The 19,872-nt window shown below is 45.0% G+C and overlaps 1 protein-coding gene across 13 annotated transcripts in view; it reads right to left on the minus strand.

The window, feature by feature from the left end:
• FBXO34 (F-box protein 34) overlaps nucleotides 1-19,872 on the minus strand; it is a 39,363-nt gene that overhangs the window by 4,139 nt on the left and 15,352 nt on the right. For 3 of the 13 annotated variants that reach the window (XM_021534620.4, XM_021534625.4, XM_085581007.1), the window contains one exon: nucleotides 6,932-7,122. In XM_021534620.4, coding sequence (XP_021390295.3) covers nucleotides 6,932-7,008 — 77 coding nt within the window. In that variant the 5' untranslated portion in view covers nucleotides 7,009-7,122. The other 10 variants (XM_021534621.4, XM_085581009.1, XM_077783888.2 and 7 more) reach the window with 8 other exon arrangements.

Below are 19,872 nucleotides of genomic sequence, written 5' to 3' on the forward strand. Positions count from 1 at the left end.
GGTCAAAGCAGGGCTTTGAAGGCCAGGAAGCAGCTGATGGAAAGGTGGATGTCATGTTCCTTCCCTCTGGATTTTTTAGGGAGACCATCACCTGGGCTCTTGCAAGCAGATAATGCCAAAACCACCTGCATCTCACCTAGAGACAGTGGGGTAAGAGATCCCAGTGCTGCAGACACACCCACCCAGCCCCTGGGTTAATTCTCTCCCTGTGCCTCCTCTGTGCCAATTCCAGCTTGTTGGAATTGGGTCACCTCCCAGTTTAGTCTCCTCTGCAAAATGCAACTGAGCTCCTTTGTTTGCCTCCTCAGTCGGATGCTAAAAACTAAAATAATCTCATAAAAATAGAACTTTGGGGCGTTGAAATAGATGCATGGAGAGAAGAATGGGAAATCAGGGCTGCTGGAGCTTGCTGTGGCCTCATTTTTCACAGGGGCTGCCTCACTCTTGTTGTACTTCACAGTGAAGCAGGGTCAGGCCACTGAGGTGGCCAGAAGAGCAGCAGGTGAAGCACTGCAGGAAACTGCTGCAGAGGACAGTGCCTGCAGCCTTCCCCTCCCATCCCTTCCAGAAGGACATTTCCCAGACTAGGGAGAGAAAGGCTCCAGTGGCTGCTCACCACTGTACCCTGGGGAGAAGAGGTGAATACAATTAAAACACGACTTTGCATGCTGAAATCTCCTGTGCCAGGAGCAGAAGATCAAATTTCATTCATGAGTTTTGTGCCAAGGTGTTTGAAAGATGAGCTGAGCTTGTTTTGAAAAGGCTTTCTTCAAGCAGTTTTCAGGAATCCAGCAGGACAATCAGCTCAACACCCTTCATTAAGAGAAGCTGCAAATGGAGGTGAGACCAGGTATTACATGAATAAAACCAGAACCAAACTGGTTACCCCAACAGGCTCAGAGGACACGTTCAGCCAGCAGAGTTGGTTCAGCTGCTCCCAACTATCTCTGGTCTATGGAGAAAGACAAAGGGTAAAGTTCTGCCTCACCTACTACAGATTTCTTGTTTAAGGTTATATTTCCTATGTTTCAGTTAGTCCCTGGCTAAGCCAACAATACCATTTAAGGTTGAAAAGTTATAATTTACATAACAAAATTATGCCTTAGTCAGAAGTTTTACTGCCAGAATAATTGCCTCATTTGAATTCAGCATTCAGTTCATTGCACATGTTTTAATGGATACAGATTTATAGAAAACCTTCATCTAATAACTTCAGACAGCTATAAAGAGCTCTGCAAACTCCACAAGACCAGCTGCCACCTGCCTCGGAGTTTTCCAGCAGCAGGGAAGAGAACTTTCATTTTAAAAGCCATCTTAGCAATGGGCCTTACCTGAAAGTGTCACTTGGAAAAAAACGAGCCCCCACCTCACACGCCCTTTGCTGTGGACATAGAGAATGAACTTTTAGGCATCCACAGCCTCTTCCCTGCACATCAGCAGCACATTTCATCTCTAGCCCCTACAATTAGAACAAGGCTTGCCAGCAGAAATTGCTTTGAAGATGAACCAGAGCCCAGTCCCCACCCACAGACTCCCGTTGCTCAGCACTGGCAAGCAGAGAGCTGTGGCAGCTGCAGGTAAGCTTTTAAATATTTAAAACCACCAAAAATAGTTGTTAAAAGGTGAAGTCACATATTCCCTATGACACTTCATTCCAGAATAGTTCTGTTTGCTTTCCTCCACCCTTTAAGTTATCAAGCTCTCTAATTTTATCTTTAGAGACAACGACTCTTCAGAAGTCCACGGGAGCAAACATAAAAGGTTTTCAATCACAAATGTGTGGTTTTAAATTGCTGATAAGAGAGAATTCTGCCAGGAATGATCAGCATTGAAACAACGAGCAGTGCTGCCTTTATACTGTTATTCCATCCTTAAGCTGATGAAATAAAGGGGCCAGTTTTTCTATTTCTAATCAGCCGTGTCTGAAAAACAGGATATTTGCACTGCTGGAATGAGACTGCTGTTTTTGCAAGTTGTAACTACAGCTTGTTTCCACTGCAGTTTTATCAAGCTGGCTACTACACATTGTTGATACAGAAATATATTCCTTTATATGAGCTCAGACAATCACACACCCCCCCCCTCCCCAACCAAGGGAAGACCCCAAACCCATTGGTGGACTCCCCATTGTCCAAATCCAGGCTGGATGGGGTTTGGAGCAACCTGGTCTAGTGGGAGGTGTCCCTGCCTATGGCAATGGGTTGGAATGAGATGGCCTTTAAGGTCTTTTCCAACCCAAATCATTCTATGATTCCACTTGCCAAGCTGGCCAGGATCTTCCAGCATCCTTTTCTGTTTATGTATGTTCTAAATCACAGCAGCCTAAAACAATAATATATTTGCTTTAGTGGAAACTCCAGAGTTGGAGGCAGAACTGTTAGAAAAGACTCAGTTTTCACAACTCCTTTGCAAGGTCCACAGAGAGCCTTAATTCCCCTTGCAGCTCCCAGCTCAGGGACTCTGATGATGCCCTGTGAAGCCAAAAGATTTCCTCTGGCCAGCAAGAGCAACAAGGACAAAAAAGCCTGATCTTCACAAACAGCATATTCACATTGCAAGTTTTCTGGACAAAGCACCGGAAGGTTTTATTAGGGGGAAAATTTCCATCAAAACCCCCAAGTTTCCTATGGATTTCTCCTTGTAAACACCAATTCCAGTCGACAAAAGCTGCTCACGTTGCTGACTGCACACCCAGTGCCAACTACAACTCTGAAAAACCCCTCAGGACATACTAACACAAGGCAGAAGCCAAAAAAAAAAAAAAAAAAAAAAAAAAAAAAAAGGAGGAAAAATAATCAACAACAATAAAAACCCCACACCTCTGGCAAAGCATTCCTCTTCCCTGGCATCCCAGTTCTCTGTCCATAGAGTTTTCCTCCTCCATAAAGGACACTGACAATTAGCAAGGACTAAGCACTGAGTGGGAGTTAACCACAGTCAACCACTTGTTATTTCTGGAAGGGCTTGGTGGGTCCTTTGGGCTCCATCTCCACTACCATTTCCATCCCCTTTGCACTGCCAGGGCAAGGCAAAGCAGACAGAGAGCTGCTTCAAAGGCATTCCATGGATTCTGCCGGGGAAAGTCCCAGGATGGACGGCGCTCTGCACTCATGGAGTTTGTTCTGGAGCATGGCAAAGGTCCAAGCTCATAGAAAGGATGGCTGGGAAGCTCCAGAGCAGGGGTGGGTTTGACTCTGGCAGCTCTGGAAGCATCTGATTTCCTGAAAACCCACTCCCTTTGGAGCAGCAACTGCTCCTGACCCACCTCCCAACACCTCCAAAATGCTTCTTGCAGCAAAGGAAGAGCCAGCAAGGATTAGAGAGGGATTTGAAGGCAAACAGAAGGCATGTGGCTGCTGAAGGAGAGCTCTCTGCTCCACTGGCCAGCCTGGGGCAAGTGGAAGAATGCCAAAACTGTGGGGCAGAGCTGGCCCAGCAGAGCTGAGGAGCTAAATGCACTGTGTAAGAAGCAAACTCCTAAGGCTGGGTCCCTCCCCAGCTTGTTCACCTGCATCAGGTGGCTCAGATAACCTGATTTTGGGGGAGACAACACCCAAATACAGCTGCACCCAGCACAGCCAGAAAATCCATCCCACAAAGCCCAGCATCTGCAGCACAGAGCTTTTGGGTGACAGAATGCACCCTCAAGCTCAACACAGACCACTCCACCTTGAGGGCTCCCACCCACCAATGTTTTGAAGATGTTTTACACTAAACACACACCCACCCTTCAGTAGAGGCACAGTTGCCTTGGCTACCTCCTAAATTTTGTACAGGAAGAAGTGCCACAGCTTTGCCAAGCTTTTGTATAAAAGCACTCACCATGAAGGGAGAGATGGAGCAGCAATTCTGTGCTGAGGCTCAGGAAGCTCAAAGCCCTGATTCCCAACCACACCAGACATGAGACAAGAGATGACAAAGCAGAAGGGAACAAAATAAACTGAAGGATTTGGAATTCAAGGTTATCAGCTGCTCCAGAAATGTGTGCCTCAGAGATGATTGGATGGCACATGTGGCTGTGGTGGGACAGGACGATGGGAAATCACAGAGGGACAGCACAACAAAACCTGTTGGCTTTATTGGGCTTCTACTGAAAGCTGCCCAGAGCACCACAGGTAAGTGACAAGTGTCCTTCTGGAAGTGTTTTACATTTATTAATTTGTTTCCTGATTTATAAAGTGGAAGAGGACCTTTTGTTCATATCACAGTGCAACAAATTCTTTGTGCTAACGAACCAACACAGAGTGGTGCTATTTATAGCCTTCATTTTTGTGCATGTGTAATGAGAACATGAAAGGTTGCAGAAATTAACCTTGGACCACACGATCAGAAACAGACTCAGCATTCAAAACAAAAACAAGCAAAAGTAGAGCTGAAGTCAAGTTATCAAGTTGCCCTTTTGAAACTCAAGACTAAAAGAAACTGGTTCATGAATTCAGCTGTGCTGGGGAGGATTTCACTGCGCACTGCATCCTCCAGGAGTCAGAAGGTGTTTTCATTATTAAGAACACATCCCAAACAAAAGATTCAAAGCAGCTCCAACTGGATGTGTTCCTTGTGTGCGAAAGATACCAGAAGCAGACACAAGTTTCAGGCCACATCACTTGGAAACCTCTATCCTAGAGACCAAAATGTCCAGGAATAAACATGGGAACTGGAGCACTGTTAAGTCACTGCAGAGATATTTAACAACATAGAAATAGTGAAAGGTTTTTTTTCAGTTTGTGAGAGAAAAGAGAAACAGGGTTGCAAGCAAGGGCAGGGCAGAGATCAAGAGTACAACACAAAATACCAAATTTGACTTTGCACCATTTTTAAAGAGGGGAGGTAGGGGTGATGATGAGGGCAAAAGCCCAGGCGTTAATCTGAACAAGAGCATTGGCAGGAGGAGGATTAGAGAGGTTCATAAAAATTGTGAGGATTGGCTCATCCCAGTTTTAGAATCCAAACCAGATAGGCTCATGCACTGCAGGCCAAGAAACAGGATTTATAAACCTCTTGAAAGGCAACAATAGGAGATAATAAACATGTGGCACATTGGAGGGGGCACTGCAGGGGAGAAAGAGAAGGAGAATGATCACAGCCTCTCCAGGGCTCATATTCTGACTCCAATATAAAGGTGCTTTGCAAGCAAAGAGGATTAATGGGACACAGAGAAAAAGGGGGAAGAGGGAATAGTTCAATATGCCAGACTAACCTCAAGGTTCTCAAATAAAAGCCATCTTTTTAGACCAATCTACTATATCTTCCTCACATGGACTTCAGAGAGCACAAAGAGATTTACTGGTTAAGACAGATTGGCAGAGGAATGGGAAAACAGACAAAGGAGCTGGCTTAGCAGCAGACAGCCCCAGGTGATGCTGAATAAGAAAATACCAGCCTGGAAACCAAAGACATGCCTCAAGAATCAGCCCTGGGAACATCTGACTTTGTTAGGAATGACCTCAGCACTAATTCTGCACCCAGAGAAACAGAGGCAGTTCCAAAACAGCAGAGGCACAAAGCCCCAAGTAACAGAAACTGAGGAGGCTTTTGAAATGCAGGCAGTGATGCATCAGCAAGAGGAACACCAACAAATTTTGGAAGTAACTGAGGTGAACTGGCCACCACAGAGACATCCATGAAATAAGAAGTGGAAGTGATGCTGTAAAAAGCCCTCCAGCCAGAGCAGCTCCAGAGCAGAGCACGCACTTTTAGCCAGGACTGAGAATATTCTGAGGGGCATCACACAGAGAACAGCAGCAATTGCTACTCAAGAAGCTTCTAGAGAACACTTGGGTCACTTAGCAAAACCACTGGTGAGGGCTATAACCCCCTCTTACAGAATGCAGAAGAGGTAAACCACTGAAAATAAGCAGCGGTCCTGAGGCAGAAGGAAAATAAAGGAACAGAAACTCAAATGAGTCCATAAACTATCATGAATGTTCAGCCTGGGAATGAAAAGACGGTTCCTAATTGCACAGCAAGATCTGTCATCTTCAGTAATGGCTTGATCTACAGGAGAAGAGAAGAAAAGATGCAAGAAAAGATGTAAATGTTTTTAGGCTGAACTAAGTTCACAAAAGGGATTATGAGATCCTGCTTGGGAAAGCAAGGAGCTGGGTGACCCAGGAAGTCTTTTCCAGCACTAAATTACCATGAGATTAACATAGCAAGTATATGCTGTCTACACAACCACAAAGAACAAAGGTTAAAAGTTTGCTTTAAACCCACACAGCCTTTGGAAACCAAAAAGCTGGCGCTCTTCCTCCAGACTGAGGAAGTTTAAGAGCCTTGGTTTCAGAAAAAGAATTTAAAAAAAAATACACATTTATTTTGAAGTAGTTTGAACTCCAACAAACTGGCATGTCCTTGCATTTGCATGAGGACAAGTTGTTCTGCATAGTGTTCCTATAAGGAGACACAGGGAGAGGCATTCACTTAATTGTCACATAAGCACAAGTGTTTGAAATCAATCGTGCATTTCTCCTTAATAAGAGACACAGGAGAGTGAGCAATGCAAAATCTGAGCTTAAACTAATCTAATTACTTTGTCCATAGTAAGACAAACCACAACAATGACTGCCAGCATTTCCACTTGCTTTAAGCTGCCTGCATGTTTTAAAGCCTACTCTGATGAGCCTTTCACCAATTAAATTTCACTTCAAAGTCATGTTTCCCAAACTAATTTACAGCTGTTGCTAGAAAACCCAAGGATTTCTGCAAGTACACTACCAGCTGCAGTGAATCTGTAGTTGTCATTATCAAATAAAAACGTCAAAGAACATTTCTGCCCTTAAGCCATTACGACATTTCCCTTAAACACCACCTGGAAGTCAGAATTTCGAGCAAGTGTTTGAGTGACAGCACAAGACAATAGGAGAGGACAAGGAGAAGGCTAAAATCAGTGCTGAAGCCTCAGCTGCAGGCAGAGCAGCCAGTGTGTTCGTACCGTTTGACCTGATGGAAGGTGGAGGATGTAGAATTCAGTTGTTCCCTGTGGAGGCCAGCTCTGCAGGAACTCTTCATGGTAACGACCTCTCCGGCTAAGGCACGTCGTTGTCACAGCCAGTCCATCCTGGGCTACACCCCAGGCTCCCCCATCAGCTCTGCCTGCCCCACCGTGTCTGTGCCACCTAAAAACTGAACAACAGAGAGCGACATGAGAAGACCACAAGCGCAGATGATCAGGACATTGACTTTCCCATGAGATAGAATCGATATAAATATAAATATATACGAACACAAACATGCTACGCATGCATAGATATAAAAGATACATATTCAGATATAAAAGAACTTAACATCATCATGCCAGTGTTGCAGCTGGAGTTCCTGAACACCACCAAACACAAATGAACACGCCCCACCACAGCCTGTCTGCACACATGGAGTTTTTTCACCTTATATCCGACTGCAGCGCTACCTTGGCGCCTCCCACGGAACACGCTGTCTTCCCAGCTCCATGTAAACAGGACGCCCAAGATCTCCCTGCTTGTTAGCACCACATCAGCCTTTGGAGGGAAGTAGCTGCTAGCAGTGAGATTTGAGGCTGCCAGGAGTTACGTTAGCGCTCTAATCAAAATAACGTGGTGGATTTTATAAAAGGACAGAAAACATGTCACCACGCAGCCTCCAAGTCTTGTGGAAACTGCCCTGTCTTTGCATCACATGCAGATAAGACAGATTACACCGAAACAAAGCTGTTCTGCAGTATCTCTTGTTCTCCCTGGGCTGCTGCCTTCTCCACCTTGTCCTTGGAGCACTCTTACTGGCACTTTAATGCACTTTGATGGAGAAAGAACAACAACCTCCAAGCTGGAACATTAAAGGGAAGAGTGACACAGCAAAAGAGCCCTGGAAAACCTCAAATACTCCAGCCTGAGCTGCCAGCAGATTGTTTTAGAGACCGTTTGCTTCCTCTCTAGAGGACTGTGCACAATGATGCCGTAATAAAGGAATGCCATTTGAGGATGCTAACTATGGAGCTGTGTCCCCAGGGGAGATGTGATTTAGTGCAGCAGGTTGCTCTCTCCTTTTCAGCAGCTCTGCCCAGCGTTCCTACTGTTGTCCTACCCTGCTTTTGCAGAGATGGAGCCTCTCACATCACCCCCTTCCCAATCCCTCCCACGCAGAAGAGCCCTCACTATGCCCAGCCCAGCACTCTTCACTGGTGTGGTTCACAATCAACGCTCCCACTAAACACTCCTGGCCTGGGAAACCTGCTCTTGGTAGCCACACTTGCCAGGAAAATGATGAAGGATGAACCTTCCAGGCAGGAAAAACAGAAGCTGGTTTAGATCCACCTGACTTGATGTCTGCTACAGCAATTCCACGGTTCATCTAATGATGGTGAATAAGAGGTTAAGTGTTTGCCTACATTTGAGTAGCAGGAGCCTAAAATAATATATAAAATATTATATAAGCACATTCCAGTCTTCATGAAGAAATCTCTGCTGAGCTCTACACAAAGCTAAGAAATGTGTGGGGTGGAGGGGACAGAGGCAGGGCAGTGGCAAAGCAGGAGGAGGAGGGCATGTCCTCTGCTCCAGGGATTCAGGAAGACCAGGAATTAGGTTGCCACGATCAGCAGCAGCGGAAATTAAAACTTTGTAGTTAAACACCATTTTTATCAGACTACCCGGAGTCTCCAACAAGGACCTACCTCTGAGTGAAACCTAGGCACAAAACCAGGTGTTTCTGATGTTCTCATGCTGTAAAGATATATATTCACAAACAGTAATTCACAGGGAAAAAAAAGCACATACCCACTGCTTTAGGAAAATCAAACACAAAATCGTTACTTTCCCATGAACCATCACTAAGAGGCACTGAAATTCTGACTTTTCTCCAAGCTTTTGTCTGGCTCTACTTCTGGCTTTACTAACACTAGCATTTCAAACTCAGCAGGAACTGTATCACAGAAACATGATTATATCCACACCCAAATAAACGCAACCACACCATTTCAAGAATGCCACTCACTTTTCCAATAGCTTACAACCTCTCCATGGATCCCTGGTTAAGAATACCACGTGTTTTGTCCTAGTTCCACTCCTCTGGAGATCAATTGAGAAGTAAAAGATAAAAAGCCAGACAAAGAATTGAAACCCAAAGATATCTTGTTTTGCAGTAAAGAGCTTGAGAAGCAAAACCATCAAGAGAAGTGGTTCAGGTCAGGAGCAGCCAGAACCCTGATCCAAGCACAGGCATTTTATGGTGGGATTTCGTGAGTTTAGGAAGGGACCAGCAACTACTAGAGGGAAGCAAAAGCTGACAAAATAGACACAGCCAAGTTCAGATGGGCACTGCAGCACAGACCCAACCACAGCTCCATACAAAGCATGCTTTTTCCCCCCCTCTGTAGCTGCTGGGCTATAGAAAAGAGCTGAAATAGACTATTAATGCCAGCAAGCTCCTGACAAATTCCTACTGTGTGAGGAGTAAAAAGCTGTGCTTGTGAATTAAAAAAAGGAAAAGAGAGGGGGGAAAAAAAAAACCCACAGCATTTAAGCTAGCAGATATACTTACTGCCTTTTAACTACCACTGTTTCTGTACCAAGGCTGATCCTTAGCAGAAGGAGCTGCAGCCGATTTGTTAAGTTTTGCACAGAGTCAGGTACAGCCCAAAAAACTGAAATACAGATGCACAGAGAAACAAAGCAGAAGAGGAAGTTAAAACCCTAATCGTGTTCTTCTCCCTCTCTGAAACCACCCCCAAACATATGCCTTTCTGCACAAGATGTGGGAAGGACTCTGGTTTTGGCAGCAGAAAGCATCACATCCTCTCAGCCGCGGACCGAGCTCAGGAACAGTCCCACAAAATTCCCTCTTATCACCAGGTTTGAGCACTGCTGCAGCCTACAAAAACAAATGTATCAACTCAACCAGGCTGCAGTCAAGGTCTCCCCATCTCTGTAGCAATTCGCCACAGCTTTTGATATTTTTTGCAAGTGCAAGTGTGTTTTAGCTGTAGCAACAGTAACTGATCAACAAACCAGTTCAAAGGGTGGGCACATCCTCTCAGAAAATTTACTTTCTGGAAAGGAGGCCATGGCCTCAGGACTGGATCTGAGCAGCAATTGCCCTGCTGGTAAAAAACATGTGTAAAAACACATTTGACCACCCCACCTCCATGCAGGGTAAGCTTTGGGATGTTCCATAGGGAAATCACTCTGGCTCAGCTGGGCAAAGAGCATCAGCACACTCAGGATGCAGAAGGAAGCAGCAGCAAGTGTTTCAGAGCAGAACTCAGAGGAGTTAATAACAAAAACAGTCATTAGGGTGTTAAAAGTCAGTGCTGAGGCTTGATAATAAGATAGGTGTGCTTGTTTTCTTGCAAGAGCCAGGTTCCATGTCCACTCTCCCACCATGGAGTTCAATCTTAGGTTGTTATATCATCCTTGTCTCCAAAAGAGTGATTCAGCAGACAAGCACTTCTGCCATCCTCCAGCCAAGTCATCCCTCTCTCCCTCCCTGCCCAGACACCCTTCAGGACACCTATAACAGCACCACACTCTCCTAGGCAAGAGGCTTTGGCACAAAGTCTTTCTTCATGCCAACACTCCCACTGGGAAGGATCCACAGCAGCTCCCAGGCTAGGTCTGAAATGAGGTGATTCACACACGAGATCCTCAGCCTCTCAGACACCTACAAGAACACAACCACCTCTTTTTAACCATTCTTCAGGTAATATCTACATATTTAAAACACCTAAAGAACTGCCTTTTAACCCCAAAGGAGCCATCACAGGCATCATTTGCCTTGTGAAACTTTGTGTGCTCAGCCCCTCTGTTTGATGGTCCATCAGATCCAGATCTAAAGGCAATGAAACTGCCACAGGGGCTCCAGCTGGAATTAATGTGGGGGAGCTTCCCGTGTCTATTCTCACACCAAAACCAGCTGATGGCACTTCTGCCAAGCACCAGGAACCAGAGCTGGCAAAGCAGCAGGACCTGGTTATCATTGCCTTTTGCTCATTTCCCCAACAAATTCACTCCAGCCTGTCCTTCCCAAAGCTCCTCCAAGCTCCCATCCTTGGATCCCACTGGACAGAGCAGCAATTTAAATGAAAACTGAAGATTCCCATGTAAGCAGAATCAGCAGAGGCCACAAAGACAATGAGGGGTTTGGAGCACCTCTCTTATGAGGAAAGACTCCAGGAGCTGGGCCTGTTTATTCTTTCACACCTTCCCCTTTATCAGCACTGCCTCCCTGTCTGATTTCTCACCTGAAGCCTCCCAAGGAGCTGGACCAGGACAGAATTAACCCAAAGAGGTCAGCTCCTTCAACCCACTTACTGACCTGGCAGAAAACTCAGACTGGACTCAGCCATTTCCAATCCACACCTGGAATCATGCTGGAAAATGTGTCTGCTACAAAGTGGATTTCAGGTCCTTTCAGTGGAAAGGAAAGCTTCTGAATGCACAGTGGGCAAAGTGCAGAGTGTTTCAGAAGCAGGGAAATGAGCAAGCAGGGCTCCAAGGCAATATTTGACTCCTCACTGCTGTAAAACAGCACTACTTGCTGTACTGATAAGCATGTGAAATGCTTATTCCAATGAAGCACTACAGGGAGAACCTGTTTTCCTTCCAAGATCATGTCAAGAAAGAATGAAAGGCTCCACATTTGTGGCTCACGTGTTTTCTCTCTAGGTGGGGTAAGAGTTGGAAGGACTAAATTGTCCCCTCGAAAGGAAAATCTCAGAAGGGAAAAAGAAAATAAAGACAAGCTCTGCTGCACCCTCTTAGCCCTGTATGAGTTTTGGGGAAAATAATATTAGCAGTGTTTCCCTTGTTGAACTATTCCTGAAAGGTTTCAGCTGCCTTGCACAATTTGGGCAAGGACATCACTCGCTGCTCAGCTGGGAAGAAGTTAAGAACTGGCTCATTAGATTTGTTCTGCTTGATCCAAGAGGAAAACAAAAACAGTAAATCCCTCACTGGGCAGTGCTGCTGCAGCTCTGGTGACAAACACACGGGGCTCACACATCGCTCTGCTTTCTAGAAAGCTGCCTTGGCACCCCCTTGGCACCGTCGCGTGCCCCGAATGACAAACTGGGGGTGGCAAAGCCCCTGGGAGTGGGGCTGTGGCTGCTGCACCCTCAGCTCATGGGGCACGGGCAAAAATCCTCCCTGAGCACACCACACTCGAGGCCACACGGCCCACGAGCCACAACTGAATTATTTAGCCTATAAAACTCCATCTGTTTTGCCACGCAGATTGTGAATTAATGAAAGCTCAGCTGAAAGGCTACTTTCTTGGGGCGAGAGGAAGGAGAAAGCTTCCAGAAGCCTTCCTATTATAGAAGCAATAGAGCTGGTTCCAAATATAGTAGAGCAGCACTCCCAGAGCTCTGGAGACGTTGTGCCCTGGTTTTGTGAGGCTGAGGTCTCGCTGGATTGCTCCTGCACATGCAAAGATGGGTAGAAAAAACTGCAAGATGCAGAGCTGACGTGAAAGGGGAGTTTCAGGACAAACACCAGAGGCAGAAACCCAGACTGCCTCCATGAAATATCAACCTGAACACCAGGAGAGAGCCAACCTGTCCCACTTTAGAGACAGCCAGTCAAAGCCAGCAAGAATCCCATCTTTTTCAAGGATACAACATAAGCCTGCAAAAAAAGATCCTGATTATTATTATTATTACAACCCCAACATGGCAGATTAGGATTGCCAATGATCATTTCATCACCTTGCTTTTCCTGTGGTAGCAGGGACCCTGGGAAGGTGCACTTGACTCACTTTGGCACGCAGAGGGTGGATTTGTTTTTGCTATGACAGCTCATAAAGTGACCATCACATGCCCTGCCCAACAGAAATTCCTCACCAGTTCACCAGGATAGTGACCCAATTTAATTCCTAAAGTTTCCTTCTCCTGTTTCAGGGCAGATCTTGTAACACAACAGAAATAAACTCAGTTGCAAAACTCCGATTACAAGTGTATCTTTGTATATCTCTGCATCTGTATACTCCAGCATAGGAGTGGCCTTTTGATTGGGAAATAGTAACAAATTAATATGTCACCAGGACAGCAAAAAAAAAAATCTCATACAGGACACTACATAAGGGAAGAAGGCCCCCTGCAGTATGGCACAAAATGCACAGGAATAATTGCTCCTGCACATGTCTCCATGGGGTATGAAATGGCTTCTAAAATAGCAGAAAAAACCTACAGCTGACTTCTAAATATCCAGCAAATAAATAAATACAGTTCCTTCTTTAGAACTCTGCTCATAAGGAAAACCCCACAGCAGGTAATTCAAAGTTGAGCACTAATTTCATCAGCTTTAAAACTCAACTCACTGAATAAAATATGGCTTTACCAGTTTTCTATGGCTCTAACTGGTTTGGACCAGCCCTTGGATTGCCAATTCTCCTTTCTGAGACCACCCCATATTCCCTGATCACAGGTCCAGACCTACACAGTTTATTTACTGTGTGGAATCTTACCCTTTAACAAAAAGGTTGTTTTGTGCATTTCTCTGTCCTATAGCACTGTGGATGCCCTTTCAGCAGAGACAGGGTCACAAAAGACCCCTAAAAAACACTCTCCAAAAAATTCCAAGCAAACCAAACTCACAGGCACACAAAAGACTGAAAGCAGAACTACGCAGTTTCATCCACGTGGATCCATTCTTCCAGTCCACTCAGGGCTGAGAGGTTACAACATCCATTAGGCATCTCTAAAGTGTCCAGATTTTTCCTAAGGGTCTCCAAATCCAAATTCAGCAAACCTTACTCAGCAGCACAAAGACTAGATTAAATATAATAGTACCAAAAAAGAGCTTTAGAAATAACTGTGCCATTACTTGCAAATATTTGGATTGGTTGGATAAGGCCTTAAGCAACCTGGTCTAGTGGGAGAAGTTCCTGCACATGGCAGGAGGCTGGGATGAGATGATTCCCTTCCAACCCCTTAACATTCTATGATTCCATGATTTCTGTTATTCAAAATGCCCAAATGTTTCCTATCACATTCCTGAATCCACTCTGTTCTCACATAAGAGAGTTTTCTGCTGTTTTTAGTATCAATGCCTCATGATTTGTCACAAAACCTCAAATATTTTCAAACTTTTCTCTAAAGTAGGCCACTGCTGGTGCCCCAGTGTCACACCTTCACAGAGAACTATCTTCCACCTTGCAAGGACAATGCAAAAAAATGCTGAACTCGGAAGTCTCAAATTTATAGGTCAGCAGTTTACAAAAAAGTCTGCTCTGCACTTAGGGAAAGAGCTATCCAAGTATACCAAACTTCAGGACAGATTTCATGCAGAAAGAAGTTCAAACTATTTTTCACAGCACATTTTGGAACAAAATGCCTCATTACATCTGCAAACTTCCACCAGAACAGATTCCTGAGGAACATCTTAAAACAATCCACCCACCCACAAACAAACAGGACACACCACCACCCACACCCTCTGAATAAGTTTGGGATTCACTGGATTCAGCTGTGTCTTATAAAACAAAACATAAACGCTCCTAAAGAACAGGTTACAATCTAAGATCAAAAAAAAAACAACAAAAAAAAAAATCACTAATTAGTGTCAGGTTCTAAAAGAGATTCTACTGGAAGAGGTCAGAGCTGCCCCAGGCCCTTTCCAGCCTGTTCCTCATGTCCCACCACAGGACGTGGCTCAGCTCATCACTGAACCAACTGGTACCACTGAGGAAACATTTAAGAAAGAGAGACAATGAGGAAAAACCCCACCAAGACCAGGGAGGGGTGTGGGGTGCTCCATGGCAGAGTAAGGCATGCCCCACAGTGAAATTGAAGAGAGAAGATGTTAGTTTTACATTTGTTCCCTACTATTATTTTACTATTCTAGCCATCAATAAATGTTTTTTTTGTTTTGTCCACAACAGTAATGAGTAATGTCATGAATTTTATCTTGACCTTTAAGCTCTCTTGGCAATCCTTCTGTGACATCTGCAATTCCAGTCCCTGGCAGGCAACAACCTCCTCTGGCCAACCTGTCAGATGGGCAGGTGGATGTGTCTGTCCCCTGCAGCAGGGAGCCACCCACCACAATCACTCACAGCTTATTATTAATGTCAAGTCTTCAGGAGGGATGGGAATATTCCTCCTTGAATGGAGAGTGGCCACTTCCCAGTCTCCCTCTTTTATTCACTTCTGACTTCTTGTGAGAGGTGGTGCAGACCCCCCCTGGGATCCCTGATGCAGGGGGGAATTCTGAGTCTCTGGGCTCTCTGAAAACATCCTGCTTCACAGAACCCTTGAGAGGCTCAGGTTGGAAGGGACCTCAAAGTCCATCCAGTCTCAACGCCTGGTCAAGGGCAGGGACACCTTCCTCTATCCCAGGCTGCTCCTAGCCCCATCCAACTTGGTCTTGGACATTTCCAAGGATGGGGCAGCCACAGCTGCTCTGGGCACCCTGTGTGGGGAGAATCACATCCCTTGACCTGCTGCCCACTCCTGTTTTGAAGCAGCCCTGGACTCAGTTGTCCCTCTGGACTGTGAGCACCCATGGCTGGCTCAAAGCCTTTTTTTATCCACCACAATTTCCAAGTCCTCCTCTGCAGGGCTGTCCTCAATGGCTTCTCCTCCCAGTCTGTACTCACACCCAGGACTGCCCTGACCCAGGAGCAGCACCTTGCACCTGGATTGTTGAATTTGATGAGGTTTCTCCTTCCCATGAAGGCCACACAACCTTCTTATGTTCTCATACAACTCCTGGTGACACAGCTCCTCAGCGAGGACACACCTTCTGGAGAGATGACTCTCAGCCCCAATTTCCTGGATAGGGAGCAGCCACTCTTTACAACCAGAGGCCTCCAGAGCTCTCCTGCCACCAGACCTTTTTGGGAGGGACCCTCTGACATCCTTGGGGCTGCCAGGAATGAGCGGCTCTCCTACAGCTCCAGGCCTGCAGCGTGAAGTCACGCAAGGAAAAGGAAAGAAACAGGACACCAGGGTGTGACAGCCAGCAACACAAGGCTGGAACCCTCACCAGTGCCAGGGGAACAGCACAGCAAGGCAGAGGAGGCTCACGACAGTGCTTGGCACGATGCTGCAACCCAAGCAGAGCCCTGGATATCCATCAGTGAGAACCAGGCACCTGCAGAGCTCATCCAACACAGACAGAGCAGCAGGAGCAGAACAGGGAGGGAACAGGGCACAGGTGAGCAGAGCTGGGCTGACACAAAAGCAGGTGAATGATCCCAAAGCAGCATCAGGGTATTTCCCACCCTAAACTGCTTTGCAGCTTGTAAAGAAGCACAGAACCCCTTTAAAGGGACCAGAAAGGACTTTGAACAGCCAAAGCACAGACATGTGACACCTTATGGCCAAAGGGCTCAAGATGAAGACAGAAGGCAGCCAAGGACACACTGCAAATCCTTCCCAGACAAAGCATCACCTGGGTTTATGGAAATTCTCAAGAGAACCTTGTACACAAAACATCTGCTGAAGCAACTCAGCTTCACAGAAACTCAGGGGTTTTGACTGGTAAACTGCAGTAGGGGCCAACATAAAATCCAGTATCTTATTGCAAGATTACTTCAAAGAACTGTTTAAAAATCTAAACTAATCTGGAAACCTACCAATTCCACAGATCTTTAATCTTTTTTTAGCTCTATTTTTAAAGATTTTTTCCCATTAATAACTCAAGAATTATTGAAGTAAAAAATAGTTTGATATTTTCAGAGCTTTGTAGTCAATACACCTAGCAACTGACAAAATTAAGCTTTCAGAAATCCTAAGCATAGCACGAATTCCACTGTAATTCACTCTTAAGGAAAAAAGGCCCAAAAATAGCATTGAAATTTCAGTAAAGGACAACTTCTGCACGCTTATGAACTGTGACAACTTCTGCTTTCTGCTTCTGCCTTTCCCTTTTCACATTTCCTCTTCAAAATTCAGTGGCACAGACCTATAAGAAGACACCAGAAATAATTCTGGTGCAATTCTTTCCATGTTAATAACCATTTTGGAAGTATGAACTTTTCTAAAGTCCACGGGAAACATCAGATTCGGGTTTGTTTTACAAGATTTGAAATTTTAATTAAAAAACACAGAAAATATAAAATCCTAGAATGGTTTGGGTTGGAAAGGATCTTCAAGATCACCTTGTTCTAATGCCCTGCCACAGGCAGGGGCACCTTCCACTACCCCAGGTTGCCCAAGCCCTGTCCTACCTGGCCTTGGTCCAGAGATGGGGCAGCCACTGCTTCCCTGGGCACCCCGTGCCAGGGCCTCCCCACCCTCACAGAGAAGAATTTCTTCCCAATATCTAATCTAAATGTCTCCTCTTTTATTTTAAAACTGTTCCCCTTTGTCCTTTCCCTATCTGCTCATATAAAAAGTCAAACTCCCTCTTTTTCCCAAGTCCCCTTAGGCACTGGAAGGGGTTCTGAGCTCTCCCTGGAGCTTCCTCTTCTCCAGGTGAACATTCCCAGCCTGGCTCCAGAGCAGAGGTGCTTCAGTCCTCAGAGCACCTTTGTGGTCTCTGCTCTAACAGCTCAAAAAAAAAATCACTTTATAATCAAGACAGAAAAAGGAAAAAATACCTACACTGCTCTCTAACCCAATATTCCCACTGCTCCCTCCAGCACAAACAGTATTTTCTTCTCAGAGTTTCCCCCTCTTGGGCAAAACAAAAAATATGAATAAACCCCACCAAATTACTAAGAAGTGAAGCAGAAAATAAGGAGCCCACAGCTAGCTGTGGTTTAGAAGGGATGGTTTAAGTGAGCCAGCTTTGGAGCTGGGGACTGTGACCCTGCTGTGGAAATCCTCAGCACCTAACAAACCAAATGTGCCACTCCAGAGCTCCCACTCACCACCCTGGCTTTTAACAACCAATTCTCTCCCAAAAGCCAGCTGCAGCTTGCCAGCCCAAATTGAATTACTGAATCACCAAAGCAATTACCAATCTTGAGCCCTCACCCTTTGACATCTCTCACCAATTCTCTATGAGCTTGCAGGAAATAATTTCAAACAGCTCCCTCAAGAAAATAAGTTCCAAACCTTATTTTTTTTCCATCCCAAGCCATCCCTGCACTATTTCATAGCTCTGATAATTATACCACTGACTAAACCTCCAACTGGGAATAGCTGTTTTTATCATCACGATTAAAAACAGTCCCTCACACTGTTAGGAATCTGGAAATTCACTGGAGCTGCATCCCACCCTTCGGCCTCTCAAAACACTACAGAGCAATGAAAGTATGTGCTGAAACCAGAGGATCCCTGTGCTGAACAACTCCTGTAATTTCTGGGTAACTGGAACTGCTTCCTAAGTGAGCCACGGAGGCTTGGTTATTGATTTTAGCAGGGCAAGTGGCACCAGAGCTCTGAAAGTCAAAGTTTTCCATACTGGACTGGGAAAGTTTAGTTACTTTTAGAAATGCAGCAGTGACATGCATGTTAAAAAGCTCCTCACATTCTGTTTTGTATTTTTTATGCTTTTTTGAAATATTAAAGTAAAAAGATCATCTGCAGTTTTCCTTTCCTGAAAGCACATTATCTTGCTTTTTAGACCTTGGCCAGAAGAGTGACTGACAGCTCTCAGAAAAGCGGCAAGATGCAGAAAAACAAGAGTTGAAAGAAAAGCGGGTTTCAAAAACAGCTTTTAATTATCTGAAGTTACGGTTGCCAAGTAGACAGCAAAGAGGCTGTGCATCACTTACAGGTGGGAAAATTCCCCCAGGTTGACTTCACAACCAATTACAGTGGATTAACCTATTAGGAAGAACAAAATAGATATTTTTTTTTGGTGGATGCAAGTTTCAACAGTTTGAAAAATCATTGCCACTGGTACTTTGATACACTGGATCAGCAATCTGTTTTATCACACTTCAAGTCATCACCATCCATAAACACACCCTAGAAAAAACCTCACCCTGTTTTAATGCATCTTCTGTCATTATTTCCTTCTCAGAGAACAGCATCTCTCTTGGCTGCCCACATTGAGTATCACTTCATATATCAATACTTCTTTTATTGCTGTTAAAGAGAAACATCTAACACCTTCAAGCTGTTTTACACACACCTTTGCACACACATATATTATTATATCTGCCAGATGCCACTGTATAAGAGATTTGTCAAACAGAAAAGCACCAAAGCACTGATTTTCAGCTTTCCAGGATCCCTCTGCTAAATCCTGGGTGTGCCTACTTTTGTTTGGTATCAAGTTCCTCCTGCTGGCTCCGCTGCAAGAGCAAACTACAGGGATAGTTAAGTTTTTCCCCACCACCAAAAACATCTGTTCCTTTTCTGAGTTCTCCAGACTTCCTTCCCCTTGACTATATCACAAAGCCTCTCTTCTCAGCAAGGCCGCCTTCCTGATAGTCCATCACCATTATCTTCTTGTTCTCTGCAGAGCAGCTTGAATCACTGGGTCCTGCAGAGCTTCCAGTCCTTTCAGCTCAAGGCCAGGATCTGAATTCAAGCATCGTGATTTACAGAGAGGGTTGTTAAACTCCTTCCCTGACTCTTTTTTTACCACTCCACAGTTTCCTGTCCTGGGAGGCAACCAAACTGCTACAAGAAATGCCAGTTTCTGTTAAATGTCCTCAATTCCTGTGACACTGAGCATTTAAAACAATTACGTTACTTCCAAATCTTGCACTATAACAGCTTTTATCCCACAAAGTGCAGAGATGAGCAGAAATTACTTTAGCACCAAGGAGTGTGAGTTGGTTATTTGCTGCATCTCACAGCATTTCTAGTTAACATTCAGCCTTGGCATGACCCGCCATCCGCTCAGGCACACAGCACAATGTCACCCCTCAAAACCCCACTGTTCAACCTAAAGGCACTTTTTTTTTTAAATCTTTTTTTTTTATTTTAAGGGTGCATCAGCTGCTCACTGAAAGTGGGAATGCTTCATTTAGCACACACACACTTGTTAAACTGCTCACAGC

This window comes from Lonchura striata, chromosome 5, assembly GCF_050655825.1.
Source record: "Lonchura striata isolate lonStrDom1 chromosome 5, ASM5065582v1, whole genome shotgun sequence".
Lineage (NCBI taxonomy): Eukaryota > Metazoa > Chordata > Aves > Passeriformes > Estrildidae > Lonchura > Lonchura striata.